Below are 19860 nucleotides of genomic sequence, written 5' to 3' on the forward strand. Positions count from 1 at the left end.
GGCTTCATTATCCAGAATCAGTGTTGTTCAGTGCAACTTTCCGTGATGCTGGCAATGTGCTCTAGTCCGGGCTGTCCAATAAAGGAGTGATTAGCGACATGTGGTTATTGAGGACTTGAACTGTTGCTAATACATCTGAGAAGTTGAATTTTTTTTTTCTTCTCATTTTAATTAGTTCAATACCTTCTAATGATTAGCACTACCCGACTGGACAAAGCAGCTCTAGAACGTGCCTCCTCCTGTCAGCCTCTTTATACTGCGTCCCCTTTTTCACCCGTCATGGGGTATTTTCTAAGCGAATGAGTAACCCTCACTGATTCAAAGCATCACAACTTCAACTGATCCCAACCCCGTTTACTCTTCGGCGGTTGCACGTGTCTTCCTTGTGTCGCTTCACCAAGAGCTGGCATGAGAACAGCCTCCGTTTAAAACCCACTTTCTCGGGCATTCGCACGGGACGAAGTGAGTCATACATCAAACGACTGATGTCACCCCACAAAAGCACTGATCGCGCCCCGCCCGCCCCGTGGAGCGCGGTCTGGAGGGAAGACGAGGGACGCCGGGAGCGCCGGCCAGCCGCCTCGACAGGCGTGGCAAAAACGTGAGCGGCGCGCAGGGCGGCCGGGACACGCCTTCGTCCGGCCGAGTGGGCGGGGAGGCTGTCCGCCTGTCCTCCCACGCGGGACAACGCCACCATGGACTCGCGTGCCAGTCGGCGTGGCCGGTGCTGGTTCCCAACCCTGACGGTGTCCCAGCGTACAAAACGAGAGCCAGGCTCCAGCCGCCTCGGCAGGAGAATCATGCCTCCTGCCAGGTCGGCTAGAAGCTTCTCCAAACCCCACCTCGAAACCGTGCCCCCGCCGCTCCAGGCTCAAGGTCCCCCCTACAAAATGGCGACGGCGCCTGGGAAGCAACCATAGAGCCGTCAGCGCTCTGCGGACAGAGCGCCGACCTCTCCGGAGCGTCCGCGCTCCCTGAGAGGCTTGCGGGGCTCGCGTTCCGGCGGAGGCGGGAACAGCGTGCGCCTCCAGGGGCCGCTCTAGGAGGACAACACGCAGTCTCCATGGTGCCGGGTCCTCCGAGCCGATCACGTGGCTGGCGGAAGCCTCCGCGGAGGCGGAGGGAGGAGAAAGGGGCGGGAGGCCGAGGGGACTGCTCGGGACCCGGCGAGGCGACGACTGGGTTGTCATGGAACCGCGGGGCCGGGCGGGCGCATGCGCCACTTGACCCGCAGGCTGGTCTTGGAGTGGCGACCCCGGCCCTAGGTGAGAAAGGGAGCACTGGGCGCACCGGGACAGCGTTTGGGCGAGGAGCGTGGGGAGACGAGAGGGATTAGGGAAAAGAAGGGACGCGAGGTAGGCAAGAAGGAGAACCAGGACTTTTGGTGGACAGGGGACCGAACGGTGGGAGCAGAGGGTGTGCGTCTCTCCCCCATTTAGTTGGTTTGGCTGTGAGGGGTGGGACTGCGTGGGAGAGGGAATGTCAGTGAGGAGGGGTCTGTGTACCGAGAGGGGCTTGAAGAGGTGCCCGTGGCTGGGCCCTGGTCTAACCCTGGAGGTAACAGCCTGCTGGGCTTCCGAGCAGTGGGGGAGCCTGGAGGCCTCCTGCCAGGCTGTGAACTGAGAGCAGGGAATGGGCAGTTGAGTGGGTGCGGGAGCTCGTAACCAGGTGAGGGTCCTGGGACTCCAGTTTGGGGTTGGGGGTAGCGCCCCGTTCTGGGTCAGGGGCACAGGTGTGCTGTCTTTTCCAGCGACCTGCTGTCACTTACTTGCTGGTTCTCTCTCCTGGGTAGCCAGGTGGCCAGGCATGGTGCCAGGGGTTGGGGAGGTGGAGAAGAAGTGCCAAGTAAGGATTTAGTGGGTGGGTTGGGGGAGCTCTGATCCAGGCCCAGGGTACAGGCCGAAGTCAGACTCCCTGTTATTGCCTAAGTCCTGGCAGTATGCATTGCCTGGGCGTTTGCCCTGGGAGGCTGGTGGTATGCCAGTCACAGCACAGTCCTAGGGTCTGTCCAGTTCTGCCCTGCTGAGCTGGCAGGCTTGGATGCCTGGAGGGTACTCCTGCTGTCTGGCACAGATGCAGCGTGGGCTGGTGCCAGTGGGGAGGTGGGCACTGTTACTGTGAACCCTTCTGGAAGCAGAGAATTTGAGGGAAGTTCTCCAACCATCTACTCAGGAATAGACTGGCGTGAGCACTTCCACGTGCTAAACGGAGGACATTGTACGGGGTTGGGGTTTAGGATCTTTAAAGTGAGTTTTTGCAGTCAAGTTGAAGGGTGAAAATGGATGTAAAGTGAAAGATGAATATTAGAGATTTAGGTATTTCAGGGGAGTGAGGGGTTTGTTCTCTGGTAAAATACATAGTCATTTTCCCAGAATGGTATTTCCAAATATGTAGAATAAGAGAAAATGACTTCAGAGAAAACCCAGTAATGTATTTATAATTCTAACTGAGATTACCCATGGTTTTCTGGGTAGTAACATCTTAATTTTTTATGGCCTTGTCGCTTTATTGTATTTAAGTCTTCAGTTGGGCTTTTTTCTCATAACTCTGTCCATGCACCCGTGTTATACATGTGACACATTTTAAAGGGAACTTGAGCTCTCAGGAGAGTTGCCAAGTATCTATAAAAGGAGAGATCTGAGAGCAACATTTCAGATCCTTTTCTTGTAAACCTTGGGCCTCCTTTTTATCATAAGCCTAAATCATCAGAGATTGTTTTTGGGTTAGACCAACCTTTAATTTGGTTGATGGATTTATCTCTGAATTTTTATTTTAGAATCAGGGGTAAATAAGAGGTCTTCCTGCAGGAGACCAGAGCTGGAAGTTGGATCTTGAGGTGACCATGGTGTTTGGAAATGCAGAATCTTGACCTTCAAGCTGTTCAGGTCTTTCATTCACAGCTAAGCAGCTAGGGCTGTCAGCGAGGCTCAGCAGAACGGGAGATTTGTAGGAATTTATTATTCCGCTGAGTACCTCACACATATTGTTGGGAGCTGAGGTTGCAAAGATTGAAAAACAACTATTGGGGTTGAGGAGACAAATAATTAGACTAATGTTAGAAGTGCAAAAACAGAAGAGCCAAGTGCTATGGAGCACTTGTTAGAATTTTATCTTATACCTATTTATATGAGCCTCTGTATTTACATTCACTTTCCATTGTAAGTTTTAGTGTGTACTGTTACTGTTCTCCCTGGGAACCTTTGGACACTGTGTTACCTGTCACTTATTAAGAGGCCCATTTAGGGTGGATTCTGACAGTTTGCGGAGCTTAAGTTGGAGTCCTTTTAATGCAGAGTCAGGCACATGAAGATCTGAGGTGTTTGTAAGGCAATGTTAGTGGTTTCCAGTCTGTACCAGGAAGCAGAGATGGCACAGTGGGTAAGAGCTTGGTAACCCATTTTCAACAGTCAGCTTATGAACATCTAGCTTTATTGTAACATAATATTGAGGAGAAAAAAAATCTTGAGGTGTTCAGACTCTGCCATTTGTGTGGCCCTGGGTTTGAGAGCACCAGAAGTAATGCCATCCCTCTGCTGCTCCCCGTGGAGCCTCATCTGGTGCTGTGTATGAGTGGGCCTGTTGTTCCCTGGTACTGGATGTCCGAAGTACCACTCTGGGAAGGAAGTGCCTCCCCTCTCAGAGCGGAGAGGTCAAGGTGGGATGTAGCCCTTCATTCTCCCTCTTTTTTGAACTGCCATGGGCATTAAGGCTTTCCACTGCACAACGAGAACTTAGGACAGAGGCTTTCATGTTCTTAGTCACTTTCACATCCAAAGTAGTTAATTTACTATTTTAAAGTAGACTGTGTTTTACTTTCAACTACTGCCAGTTCCCCAGGATCTAAAACTTTAGCATCTGTTATCCTTTTAACCAATTTGTCAATGTTTCAGTATTTTGATTCCACAATCAACATGGTCCTGTACATATGTATATTTTTTGTTAATCATCACTTGAGGATATTTTTCCATTGGTTTTTAGAGAGAATGGAAAGTAGGGAGGGAGAGAGAGAAACATTGATGTGAGAGAGACACATGGATTGGTTGCCTCCCACACAACCCTGAGACCAGGGATCGACCCTGCAACCTAGGTATGTGCCCTTGACTGGAATCGACCCCTTGGGTTCTCTGGCTGATGCTCTGACCGCTGAGCCACACTGGCCAGGGCTGAACTGTATATTCTTTTTTTTTTTTATCCTCATCCGAGGACATTTTTCCATTTTTTGTTCAGGTAGAGTGGGAGGGAGAGAGAGGAACAGAGAGAGAGAGAGAAACATCGATGTGAAAGGGACACATCGAGTGGCTGCCACCTGCACAACCGACTAGGGCCGGGGACAAACTGCAACCGAGGTACGCGCCCCTAGCGGGAACCGAACCCGGGTCTCTTAGGAACGCAGGCCGACGCTCTAACCGCTGAGCCAAACCAGCCAGGGCTGAACTGTATATTCTTGATGGGTCAGAATAAATTCCTGTGTATCTTTTGTAGCTCCATTGAGTACACTTCAATAACAGCAGCAAGACCTTTCTCGTCTTGTCCCAAGGATTGTAGAAGACTAAATTGGGATGTTTTATCTAAAATACCTGTAAAATAATACATATTTTGTGTGTTTTTAAAATTTTTTTTCCCTTTATTGATTTTAGAGAGAGAGAGGAAGGGAGAGGGAGAGAGAGATAGAAACATCGATGAGAGAGAACATTGATTGGCTGCCTCCTACATGCCCCCACTGGGAATTTGGCCCACAATCTGGGCATGTGCCCTGACTAGGAATTGAACTGGCGACCTCTTGGTGCATGGGTTGACGCTCAACCACTGAGCCACACCAGTCGGGCAAATAATACATATTTTATAAGATAATGTGAATGAAATTTTGTCAAGTTCTTGATCATTTGCAACTAACATGAGTTGTTTTCCTAATTGAAATCAAAAGCAGGGTCAGACTTGGATGATAAGTCTGATTGCCCATACACAAGCTACATCTACTTCCATTTTGGAGAAGCCTCCTATTCATGTTCAGACAGTATTATTTCAAGTAAATGAAACTATGCACATTTATTGGTTTTCATACAAAAAGATTCTTATTTCATTAGAGATACACTTTTACATTTTAGTCTATTCTTTAAGCGGCATTGTTCATACTGTCGAACTTCCTGGCCGTCCAGTAGAGGAATGTTGCTTTTGCCTAGTGCTGTACAAGATGTGACAGTGCCATTGTTTCTCTTGTGTGCACATGGAACTAAACCTGTGACCTGTCAGAGTACTTAGTTTGACATAGCGAAACCAGTTCCCTTAAGTGAGGTTGAGTCTCATTCAGATCCGTGTGTGGTCCCTTTAGTCCATTTCTGTATGCAAAAGTATGAGCAAGGGAGTTGCTCAAGGACACTCCTTGTCTTCTTTTTAATGTTACTTCAACCCTCTCCTCTGCTCCTGGAGGAGTTGATGTTTTTCCCGAGACCCTGATTAGCAGAGATGCTGTGACTTGGCACTTCAGGGTGCTCCAGCTACAGTGCCGTTTGGCCGGGGCCTCGTGTTTCTCTGCACTCAGGATGAGTGGGTGGAGGTGCGAGTGGATTGTGAATTAAAATGTCACCAGGCTTCGCTTACAGTTACTGTCTTAGTCTGCTTAGGCTGCTATAATGAAATATCACAGACTGGGTGGCTAACAAACCACATAATTTATTTCTAGTGATTCTAGAGGCTGGAAGTCTGAGATCAGGGCACCGATGTGGTCAGTGAAGGCCCTCTTCTTGGCCACAGAGTTCTCATCGTATTCTCACACGGTAGAAGGGATGGGATCTCTCTGGATCCTCTTATAAGGCACTAATCCTCCTTACTAGGACTCCACCCTCATGATGTAAGCCTCTCCCAGAGGCCCCACCTCCTAATTGTATCATCTTTGGGAGTGAGAATTTCAACATCTGGATTTGACAGGAACACAAACATTGAGACCAGTGTTTACCCAGTTTTATTATGATTATCATTTTCCTTGTTGGCCTCCTGTTGTCTTTAGTCCTGTCATATTCCTTGTGTTCTTATCTTGCTGCCGTTCCTCAGTGCCTCAAATGGCCTTGTTAAACTATCTGGAATGTTTGTAGCCTCTGCCAGCCCTCTGAAGGGCTCATTTGTCTAATTCTTTGAACTGTTAGCTTAGTTATGGATCTGCTGTGGACTAGCCGTGTGTCACTGGGGCGAATCTAGGCTTCTTCCTGTGCTCCCAGCAGGTACATATGACAGCCTACTGAGCATCTCCACTCGGGTGACCCACAGTCGCTTCTCTCTACATGGCCTAAACTGAACCAGCCTAGCCACCCCACTGCATATCTTTTGTGTTCCTCTTGGCTCCACCATCTATCCCCCAACATACACTCACTGAGCCCCCCAAGTCAGCCTCCTAAATATGTCTCCAATCTGTTCACTTCTCTCCATGTCCACTGCCACCACCTTAAGTCACCGGGACCACAAGGTAGTGTAGTTATATCTAGATGATCTCATTGCCACTTTGGCCTCTTCCTACTTTAGTCTCAGTCCAGCATCCAGATGCTTTAAAATGCAGATCCGATCTTGTTATTCTTCTGGTTAAAATCCTTCTGGACTTCCCATCACTCTTAATACCCAAAATCTTTACAACACGTTACAAGGCACTGTCTGTCTGGCCTGCACCAACCCTTCTATTGTCACGTGACCTTCTGCCCCTGCACTGTGCTCTAGCCTCCCTGGCCTTTCAGCTTCACACTTCCACACCCCACCAGCCCCTTCCCCCAGCTAATTTCCGAACTTTAGCTAACTCCCACTAACTCTGTCTCATCCTCCAGATCCCAGCTACGTCACTTCCTCAGGAAAGCCTTCCCTTCCCTGTCCTCCCAGACTATTAGCCCCTCTCCATCATAGTTGTTATCAAAATAGTAATTAATTGTGTGCTTACTTGATTACTGTCTGTCTCTCTCTAGAGTGTAAGCTTCAGGAAGGTAGACCATGTCTATTCGATTCACCCTATATCCCCAGTCCTAGCACAATGCCTGGTTCATAGTAGGCACTTGATAAATATCTTTAAATGACTGAATGTAACTTACCTGAACCTCAACTTCCTCCTCTGTAAAATGGGATAACAATAGAGGAGGAGGTGAGGCTCGAGTGAGATGGCATTTCAATGTTGTGGGCTTTTGTAGAAGCAAAGCACTATTCTATAATCTTATTTGTGCATGAAAGTGCTTTTAAAGCCAGAAAGTAGCATGCATATAAAAGTTGTTGTTTTTACTGTGTTCAGTAAAACATCCAAAGAAGTGAAAGGTTAATTTGAGAAAAGACACTATGGGAGGTGGCAAGAAGTCAGGAGCCGGCAGATGTATCCTGGGAAAGCGAGCCCTGTCCCAGATGGGCATTCCCTCTGCTCGCCTCCCTCAGGGAGCAGCGTGAGTTACCCGGCCCAGAAACCTAATCAAATGTGCCTTTGTTAGCCGCTTCAGAGCCCCCAGTCAGCGCGGTGTGTGTGCCTTGCATTTGTAATGGATGTAGAGGGCAGGGGGAGGACAGAGAACCTCCTTTCGGGTGGAAACCCTTCTGTTTAGTACACTTGAAGCCTTTTCGGTTGAGACCTGAGAAAATGCAGAGGAAGTGGGTGAGGCCAGTGTTCTTTGCCCTTTCTTTACTCACCATTTCGGTCACCTGTTTCAGCTCTCTAGGCAGTGACTTCTTATGTAATTGTTGTTTTTCACAGGGCAATCCAGATGAAAAGAGTACTGGTGAATTCACTTCCAGCCCAATAAAACATGGAGAGGAAAAACCCGCCCAGAGAGAGCCCCAGAAGACTCTCGGCCAAACTAGGCAAAGGCACAGAGATGAAAAAAGTCGCTCGTCAACTCGGCATGGCAGCGGCCGAGTCTGACAAGGACTCTGGATTTTCAGGTTAAAAATACCGTGTTATTTTTGCATTGTAATGAATGATTTGCCTGAAAATGGTCCTCCCTAAAACTCATTTGTATGATAAGGTTGGGAAGCTCACGGACAGAATAATAAATATCTAATCTCCTAAAATGGTAATTTCTGGTGCCATATGGCAGGGTACCCATCAGAGTCACCATGGGGTTAATTCTGAAGGAATGATTTGACATCCTTTTTCAATTCAGACTCTCAGTTTTAAATCTTACATTGCTAAATGGTTACTGCATGTTGTCACCATACAACAAATTAAACAAAAGTAATATATACTTTGTTAAGATAACTTTTTTGCTGAGAAAGTAATTCTGCTGTGTTTAAACTGTTTCCCCTTTACAGCCCACCCTTCCAGTATCCATGCATTTTGTACTTGAACTGTGAGCCTCCTCGCCCAGTTCCAGACTTAGCTGTGGGAGACGAGGAAGGAGACAGTTTTCCTACTGGTTTGTCTAAACCCGAAAGGGCCTGCCGCATACCCCTGAAACTTTCGATTTCGTGCCGAGGCTCTTTTTTAGTTGCAGGTCTGAGGATAGTGGCTTGCTTGACACGAGACTCTGGCTCTAATGTCAACATTTTGGCCCAGGGGATGCAGAAAGGTGATGCTAGGGATTCTGGCCGGGTTGGCATCCTGGGGTGGAGCCCTCTCCTAGAGAAAGATTTATGTCACCCAACCTCACAGAGACTAAACAGTGCATCCTATTGATTCATTAACTTATTGTGAGAAATACGGCTCTTAGGAATGCTGGATCTGCCTCTCAGATTAGTATATCATATCTTCTCACTGTAGGCAGGCTGCGTGAGAAACCAGATTATAAATAGACTGTTGCTCAGAGAGGAACAGAGCACCTACTGACCAAGGGATGAGAATAAGGACAGTCTGGGGAGGAGGGCCAACGTGTAGCCCTTTGGGTTTTTCTTCCCTATTGCTCAGCATTGTTCCCAAGCTTGCCTCATCCTAGGGCATTTGTTAAGAATGCTGCTCACCAGACCCCGCTCCTCCATTGGGATGTTGAGGGTCTTGGGGGAGGGCCTGGAATGTGGGTTTTAGTTTTGGTAAGTGGTGATTTGTGTTATCAGACAGATTGGGGAAACAGTGCGGGCTTATTGTCTCTGTGTTTTCTTTTAACATCATGTTCGCTTTCTTCTGTTTTTCATATCACAAAGGTAATACATGCTCATTGTAGAAGCTTAGAAATGTAGAAACACGCAAAGAAAAGTATAAACATTATCTATCATCCTACCACCATTTTTCAATACTTTTTTTTATTTTTGTTTGTTTTTATCCTCACCCGAGGACATTTTTGCATTTATCTTCAGATAGAGTGGGAGGGAGAGAGAGAGAGAAACATCGACGTGAGAGAGACACATCAAGTGGTTGCCACCCACACGACCCCAACCAGGGCCGGGGACAAACTGCAACCGAGGTAAGTGCCCTTAGCAGGAACTGAACCCGGAACTCCAATGTTCTAACCACTGAGCCAAACCGGCCAGGGCTTATTTCAGTACTTTAGACATTTTGGTACCTCTCTTTCCAACAACTTCAGGCTGGTGGTTTTGGAATATGTCCCAAAATGGTGTTCCTGATAGTTTCCGTATTAACTCTGTGTAGAAGAGTTTTAAGACGTACTGTGCTGCTCACACATAAGGCACTGTTAAAACTAATCAGACTGGTTGTGCTCCAGAAAGGGACCCCAGTGAGTGCCTCCAGCCACACCTGGGCCAGGTGCCAGTGATTTTGTCACTGCTTGAGTTACTTCAGTTACCTTAGAGTATGATGTAATCTGTGATTTTTAATTAGCTATGATCCATATCCAGAGTTTTCCCGTGGTTCCAGCAGTGTCCTTTATAGCCATGAGTCTTTTTGTCTGTCTGTTTTAAGTCCAGGGTCCATTGAAGATTGTACACTTCATTTAGTTGTCCTGTCTTTTTAGTCTCATTTAGTCTAGAACAGCTCCCTCATCTTTCCTTTTCTGTCCTTCCCTTTTTCCCCTTTTTTATGACATTGACATCTTTGAATGAATTAGGCCTGTTTTGTAGAATGTGCCACACTCTGGATTTTTCTGGTAGCTTCCCCATTACTAGAATCACGATAAACATTTTTTACCAGACTACTGTGTTTTTTTCTGTTATATCTCCTTATTGCACTGAAAAGGAGACTCCTAAGTTTGTCTTATTCTTGGTGATACTCTGGTTGATCACTTGGTTAAGGTGGTATTTACACTTGGTTAAGGTAGCATATACCAGATGTCTTTATTGTAAAATAAGCAACTTAATTATTACAAGTTTTTTTCTCTGTAATTTTAAGCAACTTATGAGATGATATTTTGAGATTTGTGACTATTCTGTTCCCCAACAAACTCTCGACCTGTGATTTTAGCATCCATTGATCCTTGCCTGAATCAGTTACTACATTTGTTGTTTAAAAAGGATGATCTAGCCCTGGCCAGTTTGGCTCAGCGGTTAGAGTGTTGGCCCATGGACCAGAGTGTCTCGGACTCTATTACCGGTCAAGGGCACGTACTTTGGTTGCGGGTTTGATCCCCACCCCAGTCGGGGTTGGAGGCAACCAGTCGATGTGTCTCTCTCACACCAATGTTTCTCTCTCTCTCTTTCTCCCTCCTTCCCACTCTGTCTAAAAATCAATAAAAAAATGATGATTTAATTATATTATTCCTTGTACATTTTATTAGCTGACATTCTTCTGTAAAGAAGCACTTTCTCTCCTCCAACCCGTTTTTTTGAGTATCACTGTGGTTCATGGAATTCTTTTGTAATTCAGTTTGTCAGTTCATTATTAATATTCTTTTTGATACTCAGATTGTTCTAGATTTGGCCAGTGGGAGTCCCTTCTAGTAGCCCCTGTGTCTTTTCGACATGCCTTCATTTCTGTTTGAGTATTTCCTTGCTTTCTGGGACAGTAAGATGTCCAGGCTCATTTTGTACCTTCCCTGCCAAAGACTTGGAATCCAAGGAGCCTGGTTTCCTTTCCATGAGAATGGCATTTAGGAACGAAGACCCAGGCACCAGGTATGCACTTAACTCCTGAGGCCTTTGTTTCTGGCCTAATGGTCCTTTTTTTTAGTCCTCATCTGAGGATACTTTTTCCATTTATCTTCAGATAGCGTTGGGGGGGGGGGGACATCGGAGTGAGAGACACATCGAGTATTGCTGCCTCCCGCACAACCCTGACCAGGGCCGGGGACAAACGCAACCAAGGGGCGTGCCCTTGACTGGAATCGAACCCGAGACTTACTGGTCTGAGGGCCAACGCTCTATCGCTGAGCAAACCTGGTCAGGGCAGCCTAATGGTTCTTAACTAGACGTGCATGGTTGGATTACTTGTGTTTTGTGAAAATAATACCTGCCTAGACACCAGATAAATCAGCTCATTAGACTGAGGGGAGGACCCCAATATCTGTAATTTCTAAACAGTGTCACTGGAGATTCTGATTTAAGTGCAAGTATTGACCGCTGCACTCGTTTAAATTAAAGTCACATTCCAGGCCTGCCTCATCCAGATTACTCTGAGGTCCTTGATGAGCATTTAGGGGATCCCCAGTCTCCTTATGACAGGGTTACAGCAGTCTCTGGGTTTGCTCTAGCAGGTAGCTATTTAAGTCCTTTTTGCTGGATTTCATGGAGGGCAATCTTATTTTCTTTGCCTTGGAGAGTTTCTGTCACCTGATGTGCAGGGTCCCCAGTAAGCACACTCCTGCACTTAGGGCACCAACAAAGAGGTGCCTGCCTGGGTAGAGGGAACAGCAGAAGTGATAACTATGGATCCCATTGAGAATCCAATGAAAGTTAAAGACCCTCTCCTCAGAAAAATTCACAAAAACCCATCTCACAAATGTTCCACTCAATTTCAAGGGCGTCCCACCGCTCCCTAGGAGGCCTGGTCAAGGGCCCCTAGAATCGAGCCTGGGTGAACTGACCGTTTTCTGCCTACCAGATGGGAGTTCGGAATGTCTGAGCTCCGTGGAGCAGATGGAGTCCGAGGACATGCTGAGCGCCTTAGGCTGGAGCCGGGAAGACAGGCCAAGACAGAGCTCCAAGTCTGCAAGCAGCGCCTTCCCTACACTGTCCCCCATGGTCGTCATGAAGAACGTGCTGGTCAGACAGGTGAGGAGGAATGTCTCTCCCGATGCTTTTGCAGATGAGGGTTCCCGAGCTTCCTGTGTACAGAGGCTCACCCTCTCTGCCCAGGAGAGATTTCAGAAGCAGACTGCTAGACCCACACTGACAGTACTCGGTCTTAGGGAGAGGATGTTTTCTTTCAAGTACTGACAGTGTTTTGAAAAGGGCGACAAGAAGCATGACATGTGTTCTCATTTTCCAGACAGCAAGACGATTTTATTTCTGTATCCCTAGTTTGTCCAAAAGAACACCGGAATTCTTTAGTCATGTATAAAAGATCCAAGCAGAAATGTCATAACTTTCATAATGCAGAGTAATATATCATGGAATTTAGGGTATAAACAAAAGAATCTCTTTTTAATTTGAAATGCCCTGGGAATTTAGAAATGTAGCATGCATTATTTGTTTGAGAAGTAGAGGCAATTTCCATGTTTCTCATGTCACATTCTGAGCCTATTCTTAGTAGTCAGCCAAAGGAGTGTCCTTCGTGAAAAAGCAGCTCTCTGGTTTAGGTATGGCTGTCCCAGCGGAGTCTGTACAGCATTGCTGTGGAGCTGCAAAACACCCCGTCTGGGCCTTGATTACATAACTGTGCATAATATGTGATTATTATCCAGACATGCAAGAAAAGAGGATTTAGATGAAAATCTAAGCCCCCCCATGTTTGAAACAGAGAACTGAATCATAGGAACTGGGTTCAAGAACATTTAACTTGACCCTGCTTTGCTCTAAAATATATCAGCTCTCACATGGGTCCGTTGGTGAGGCTGCTTAAAGCTAGTGACATATGAAATTGGTTTTATGATACTGACCTTCCCACCTTAGGTATAAGAACATACATGGCTATATGTGTATATAAGAACATACATAGCCTGACATGAAACCTTAACGTCTTAACTATTACCTAGTTATATCTGAGGAGCACAAACTGATTTTCAACAAGGCAACCTGGTGAGTTTGGAAACAGAATTTGAAGATTTTTGCTTGGCAAATCACATCTCAGCGGGAAGAACAGCTCTCCTTACTGAAATGGAGAGAGAGACTAAAGACACGTAATGGGGCCCAAATGAGCTTGTCCAGGTGTCACCAGCTCCGTAATGCTTTTCAGGGCTTCCTTTCTCCTGGCTCTTTCTCTTCCTGCCCTCCTCTCTGACCCCCTTGTCTGTCCCTTCCTGGTGTCTTGTTTATATGCCTTTGTTGTAGACAGGCTGGCTCCCACAGTGCAGGCGCGAGGAGGCTTTTCCAGCAGAGCGGCGTTGTCCAGCACAAAGGCCTGCGGAAGGCTGCTGGGCTCCACGTGGAGAGGGGCGGCTGGGGGCCGGCTGACCCAATGGAGCAGTGTAGGAGTTTCATCTGGTTTTTCCTTTTCTTTCTTTTTTTTTTTTTTAAGATTTTTTATTTATTTAATTTATCTTTAGAAAGAGAGGAAGGGAAGAAGGAAAGAGAGACAGGAACATCAATGTGAGAGCAACACATCTCTCTGCTGCCTCCTGCATGCCCCCTACCGAGGATTGAGCCCACAACCTGGGCATGTGCCCTGACTGGGAATCAAACCCTTAACCTTTTGGTGCACAGGACGATGCGCAACCAACTGAGCCACACTGGCCAGGACTCGTCTTGTTTCTTTCGCACATGTTAGAATCCGGCACATTTCAAGATTAAAATAGTGACATACTTTTTAAAATCTGTATATTGTATAATGTCTTGGTTTTAGATATTTTTCTTTCGAGGGTCTGATTCCAGTTCTGCCGCTCAATGGTGTGACCTTGCGCACAGTTACTTAACCGCCCTAGACTTCAGTTTCTTCATCTTCAACATGAAGGCTCCATGTGAAATGATTCTGAGATTGTAGCCAAGTCTAAAACCTTGTCCCAGATTTCCACAGTCATTTCACATGAATAATATATTGTAAAATCTAATAATTAGAACCAGGAAGTTAAGTGTCTATCATAGCAGTGGGCATAGCAGCACCAGGAAGACTCCGGTGCCATCAGTTTAGGAAAGCAGTGAAATAGATACTTTCTGGATTTGTTTGCCTCGTAGGTCCACCCTTGGGGCATGAGTGACTCGGGGACTAGGCTGATGTTTGCTTCTGACTGAGCTGAACTGGGCTGATGTCCACTTTGAAAGGTCCCTGATTCTGGGTCTCCTCTGACAGGGAAGTACGGTGCTAGGCCTAGCGTTGCTTGCTTGTGTACATTCCAGAGTCCATTTGAATACCAAGAGGGCACCAGAATGGACTCTACAGGTTATCCCAACCTTTGCACAGGAGATGGACTATAGCTGGCCTGAAGTTCCTAGCCACGCATGAAGAAACTGAAATGTGTGCACGCGTGGGACATAGCTTTCTTCAGCTGAGTCTAATGACTGCCCCACGGAGGAGAAGAACCTCTGGTGGGCTTGCTCTCTGCCTAGGCTCGACACTCATATCTTTGGGACCAAGTTGGAACTGGACTGGCTTTTAAATATTGGAAGTAGCTAGCTATGCCCTTCTTTGTTAGATTTCCATCTGCATCAGTACTTTAAAAATAAGAATGTATAACAGAGAATAATATGACAAAGGCAGTGCAGCAGAATGGTTAGGATGGGTTTTAGAGTCATCCCTGTTGCATCTCTTAGTATCTTGTTGACTTACAGCAAGTTATTTCAACTTTTTTTTATCCTCACCCGAGGACATTTTTGCATTTGTCTTCAGAGAGAGTGGGAGGAAGAGAGAGAGAGAAACATCGACATGAGAGAGACACATCGACTGGTTGCCACCCACACAACCCCAACCGGGGCCGGGGAGAAACTGCAACCGAGGTACATGCACTTAGTGGGAACCGAACCCAGGACTCTCTGGTCCACGGGCCGACACTTCAACCGCTGAGCCAAACCAGCCAGGGCAAGTTATTTCAACTTTCTACGCCTCACTTTTCTATTTATTGAAGGGAAGTGATGATTACCTCGTGGGTTGTTACGGAAATAACCCATGTAAAACATCACACACAGTACTAGCTTGTGTAGTAAGCACAATACCTGATAACTCTTATTATCTTGAGCATTTTTATGATTGTTGGGTGTCACTGCCTTAAAAGGGAGGCCCATGGACTCCTGACAATATGTAACTTCTTAATCAAAAGTTGCATTCAGCCCTGGCTGGTTTGGCTCAGCAGTTAGAGCGTCAGCCTGTGGTCCAGAAAGACCCGGGTTCGGTTCCCGCTAAGGGCATGTACCTCGGTTTCAGTTTGTCCCCAGCCCTGGTTGGTCGTGCGGGTGGCAGCCACTCGATGTGTCCCTTTCACATCGATGTTTCTCTTTCTCTTCCTCTCCCTCCCTTCCTCCCACTCTGTCTGAACAAAAAATGGAAGAATGTCCTTGGGTGAGGATTAAAAAAAAAATTGCATTCAGGTAAAAGAGGGTCCAGATGTAACTAAATGAGGACGGACTCTGGTGTAAAGTCACATTTAGTCAAGAAATTGTACTGCCCATATTTTTATTGCCTCAGTTGTGCCCTTAACTATATCATTACTTCACCTTCCTACAATGTCTTTTCCTGAGTGATAGCACTTGAATAAAAATAAGTATTTCCTCGAGTTTTCCCTTAGGAAAAGTAAGAAAGAAAGAAGTTACAGTAGCACGCCCAAATGGAATTTTTTTTTTTTATCCTTACCTGAGGACATTATTCCATTTTTTGTTCAGACAGAGTGGGGGAGAGAGAGAGAGAGAGAAACATCGTGAAGGGACACATCGAGTGGCTGCCACCCACACAACCCAACCAGGGCCGGGGACAAACTGCAACCGAGGTATGTGCCCTTAGCGGGAACTGAACCCGGGTCTCTCTGGACCTCAGGCCAACGCTCTAACCGCTGAGCCAAACTGGCCAGGGCCCAGATGGATTTTTAACCCGCTGGATGTGAGGGAAGCTCTGACGTTGTGAGTCTCTGCTTCGCCCTTGACAGCCCGGGGCCTCCCTCCGCAGCACGAGTAGCATGCTGTGTTGGTCTTTGCAGGGCAGCAGCTCGTCCCAGCTCCAGTCGTGGACCGTCCAGCCCTCCTTCGAAGTGATCTCAGCGCAGCCGCAGCTCTTGTTCCTTCACCCGCCGGCGCCGTCTCCTGTCAGCCCATGCCACACGGCCGAGAGAAGGTCTGACTCCAGGAACTACTTGCCCATTCTGAATTCTTACACCAAAATAGCCCCGCACCCGGGCAAGAGGGGCCTTTCCCTCAGCCCGAAAGAAAGAGAATGTGGAGTGCAGAAGAAAGTCTGTACCGAGAGACTTGGGCCGAGCCTGCCTGCCAGTGAGCCTGCCAAGACGGCTGCTGTGTCCTCCAGTCCCCCGACGGCAGCGCCCCCCAGCACCAGGCTGGCGGAGGACTCGGCTCTGCAGGGTGTGCCCTCCCTGGTGGCAGGCGGAAGTCCACAGACTCTTCAGCCGGTGTCCAGCAGCCACGTGGCTAAAGCTCCCAGTCTGACCTTTGCTTCCCCCGCCAGCCCTGTCTGTGCATCAGACAGCACTCTGCATGGGTTAGAGAGCAGCTCCCCCCTTTCACCACTGCCAGCTACTTACAGCTCGCCTTTGTGGGCCGCGGAGCACCTGTGCCGCAGCCCAGATATCTTCCCAGAGCAGCGGCACAGCAAGCACAGGCGCTTTCAGAACACCCTAGTGGTCCTGCACAAGTCCGGCTTGCTGGAGATCACCTTGAAAACCAAGGAGCTGATCCGTCAGAACCAGGCAACACAGCTGGAGCTGGACCAGCTAAAGGAGCAGACCCAGCTGTTTGTAGAGGCCGCCAAGAGCAGGGCTCCTCAGGCATGGGCCAGGCTGCAGGCATCGTTATCATCCGGGTCTGGTCATGCTGGCAGTGACCTAGAAGCGTTCTCTGATCACCCAGACATATAGCACAGAAGGCAGATTTCCTGTTACTTGAGGGTTTTTTTGTTTTTTTTTTAACTCTTGCTGTTATCTTACTCCTGTTTCCTAAAGCTTGTGTAAGAGCTTTTCCTTCTGCACTTAAACTGTTGAGCGGTTCACTTACGCAGCCACATGCCAATACCTGGCTGCTGTCTTAACCTGTGGTCTATGTACAATTTACATACATCTCTGTTCCACTGAGGACCTCAGATTCGGGGCGTCCTTGAGTCCCTTTTCCTTAGCCTGCAGGCACTTATATGGATCACGGGGCACAGCAGGAGAGATGAGTGTGTGGGGTTCTAGCTGTCACCTCCCACCATCCCACTCACTCACCTTGATCAGAGGTGCAGTGACATGGATGAATATACCGAGTGACACCTGTCAAGCCAGGGAGTAGGTGACATAAGGAACCCTTCATAGATCTTCCCTTGAATATCTTAGAGAAAAGTAAGAGGAGGTGTGTTTGCATTCCTTAAGGCACTGTGGCATCTAGGCGAAACCTAAAATGCTCTGGGCCCTGGGTGCACACAGTCACTTAAAGTTGTGTTTTCTTAAACTTGAAAGTCAAGGGGAAAGGGTTGTACCTTTTAACTCTGACACTTTCATCAACCAGGTTTCTCTTCCCTTAAACTGGTAGGCAGAATAACTTCAGATTTCTAAAGTGTGGAACGGATTCAGTACCATCTGGAATTACAGTCGACGCGTTGCTTTTTTGAGTTAGAGTCTGAAGAAACATATGGTCGGTATCTCTTGGTCAGGGGCTGGAATATTCTGGCAATTTGTGCTTTTTTTCTCCTTTTGAAACAATGCAACTTGTTTTTTGTGTGAAAATCTTAAAGCTGGCTTCATGGTTCTGAGAGTGAGTTAGCAAGTGGTGTAAATTAACCCCTCCTGCCACTTTTTCTTCTTTTGTTTTCTAAAAGAGGAAATAAGTGATTACTAAGCTCAATAGACTTGGGATTAAAACCATCCTGAGGTTGTGAAATATAAGCCCACAAAATTGGAAAACATTCTCACCAGTCTTTGCCCCCCAAGTTCTCATTGTCGCGCGTGTTGCAGTGAGGTGTCGCGGTCAGGGGCGGCTCCTGTGTTCCTGCCCTGCGTGCGGTGCTGTTGGCAGCAGACCCGGAGGCGGGCGCTGCTCATGCGGCTTCGCCTGGGAGCGGAGGCTGCGACGGCAGCTCACAGCCGGTACACCTTCGTTCCCCTTCGCTGTGAAGGCGGACTGGATTCCCAGGAAAGCTTCCAGCTTCTCTGGCTAGAAAATTCCTTCCTCTAGAGAATCTAACTTTGGGATAACCAGCTTTTCCGCAGGAAAATGTTCGAGTTTTAACAAGGCCAAGAAAAGCTAAAGCCCAGATTTGCCAGGTGGTGGTAACTCGGACGTAGTTTTAAAATTATGAGGCTTTGGATCGCCTCAATTTGTTCTCAAACATGTATGAGTTAGGTAAGACCAACTTAGAAATAAACAAGTTAGTAAAATCTCTAGACTCCCCGATCACTGCAGAATTATTACCTGCCATTTGCTTTCTGGAAGTTTCAAAATTCAGAGCCATTGTGTCTTTAAGCAGAAGCGGCTCCTTTAAATAATTTTGTCTTGGCCTAGCCGCTTTGCCTCTCCGAATCTCTGGGACTACAGCAGCTCTGCTGTGCGCACCATGCTAGGAAGCTTCCTTTTTGGCAGAATGTGTTTGGCAGCAGAGCTGTAGAGACAGGTGCATTCAGAACAGCCTGGGCACGAGTCATGAGTCTTAATGAGTGTCAAAAATCTGAACACAATTGCTGAGAACCAAATTTATTCCATTGGAAAAACCCTCTGTGGAGCTCTGAGCCTCTTGAACTCTTCTTCCTAGATTCAGGTTTGCATTTCCCTTCCGGTCGTGGTAAAAGATGTTGGAAGCCGGCACTGATCCTCACGGCTCTCCTCTGGTCTTGTAACTTGGTGCTGGAGTCTCGCTAAGCTCTTAGCACAGGTGCTTTTTCCCTAGTGGAGCTGTAGGCCGGTGAAGCCAAGTGGAGAAGCTAGATCTTGGAAGGAGAATCCATGGAAGCTAGCAGACATTTGGGGCCAGAGCCAGATCAGCAAAGGCAGGAACCTTGGAGTGGACCGGAAGACCTCGTTGGCTGCACAAGGCTGCAGGTAGCGATGACCTGGTCCTGTATGATGTCCTGTGGCAGAGCTGCTGTTTCCTGAACGTGCGAAGCCATCCGTAGCTCAAACTAGTCCTTAAGAGAACTCCTGGCACATTTTGTTGGCAATACCGAAACACATCTAGAAAAAACTGCTGATTAAATTGGTTATGGGAATGGAGTTTAATGACATTGTAATTTATTACTCTCATTGCTGTTTATTGATTATAGTATTGGCTGACTTGACTGATTCCTTCAGCAGAAAAGTAACTCTCATGCATATATCAAAGTGTTTTTCCAGCTATGAATTTTTTAGGGTAGAGATTTATTTACCAAATGTGAATTCTTTTGAGGAAGTATGAAGTTTTGTAGAAATTGACTGTGAAATATCAGAGAAAAATAAAAGTCACTTGAAAGCTATTTGGCCTTTTTGCTTCATGACTGCTTAAAAATACTAAGTGAAACCTAGAGTAAATATTTGAATTGATTTAAGTTTCAAACGTATGTACTCGTATCATTTGGGCATGTTGGGATTAGATACTGAACTTGTAGAAATTCATCTTTCAGACTCTCACCGGTGTGAATTTAAAGGGAATGCAAGCAACCATAAGGCCAGTGAGCGGCCCAGTGTTCCCCCGAGTCTTGGAGGTTTATACAGGGTAGGTTGGGAGGAGAGGAGAACACAGTCCAATGATTTCTTTAATCTGATCTAACAGTTTCACAAGTAGAATTTTTAAGTGACAGGCTACTTTAGTTGTCCACTGGGATAAAC

General features: G+C 47.1%; 1 protein-coding gene across 1 annotated transcript; it reads left to right on the plus strand.

The window, feature by feature from the left end:
- The first annotated feature begins 1152 nt into the window (after positions 1-1152).
- CIPC (CLOCK interacting pacemaker) lies at positions 1153-19508 on the plus strand. The gene is made up of 4 exons (XM_036239904.1): positions 1153-1265; positions 7709-7896; positions 11879-12048; positions 16056-19508. Exons 2-4 carry the CDS (start codon positions 7761-7763, stop codon positions 16944-16946), a joined length of 1197 nt encoding a protein of 398 aa, XP_036095797.1. The 5' UTR covers positions 1153-1265; positions 7709-7760; the 3' UTR covers positions 16947-19508.
- Positions 19509-19860: the final 352 nt, after the last annotated feature.

This window comes from Molossus molossus, unplaced genomic scaffold (genome assembly GCF_014108415.1).
Source record: "Molossus molossus isolate mMolMol1 unplaced genomic scaffold, mMolMol1.p scaffold_m16_p_1, whole genome shotgun sequence".
Classification (NCBI taxonomy): domain Eukaryota; kingdom Metazoa; phylum Chordata; class Mammalia; order Chiroptera; family Molossidae; genus Molossus; species Molossus molossus.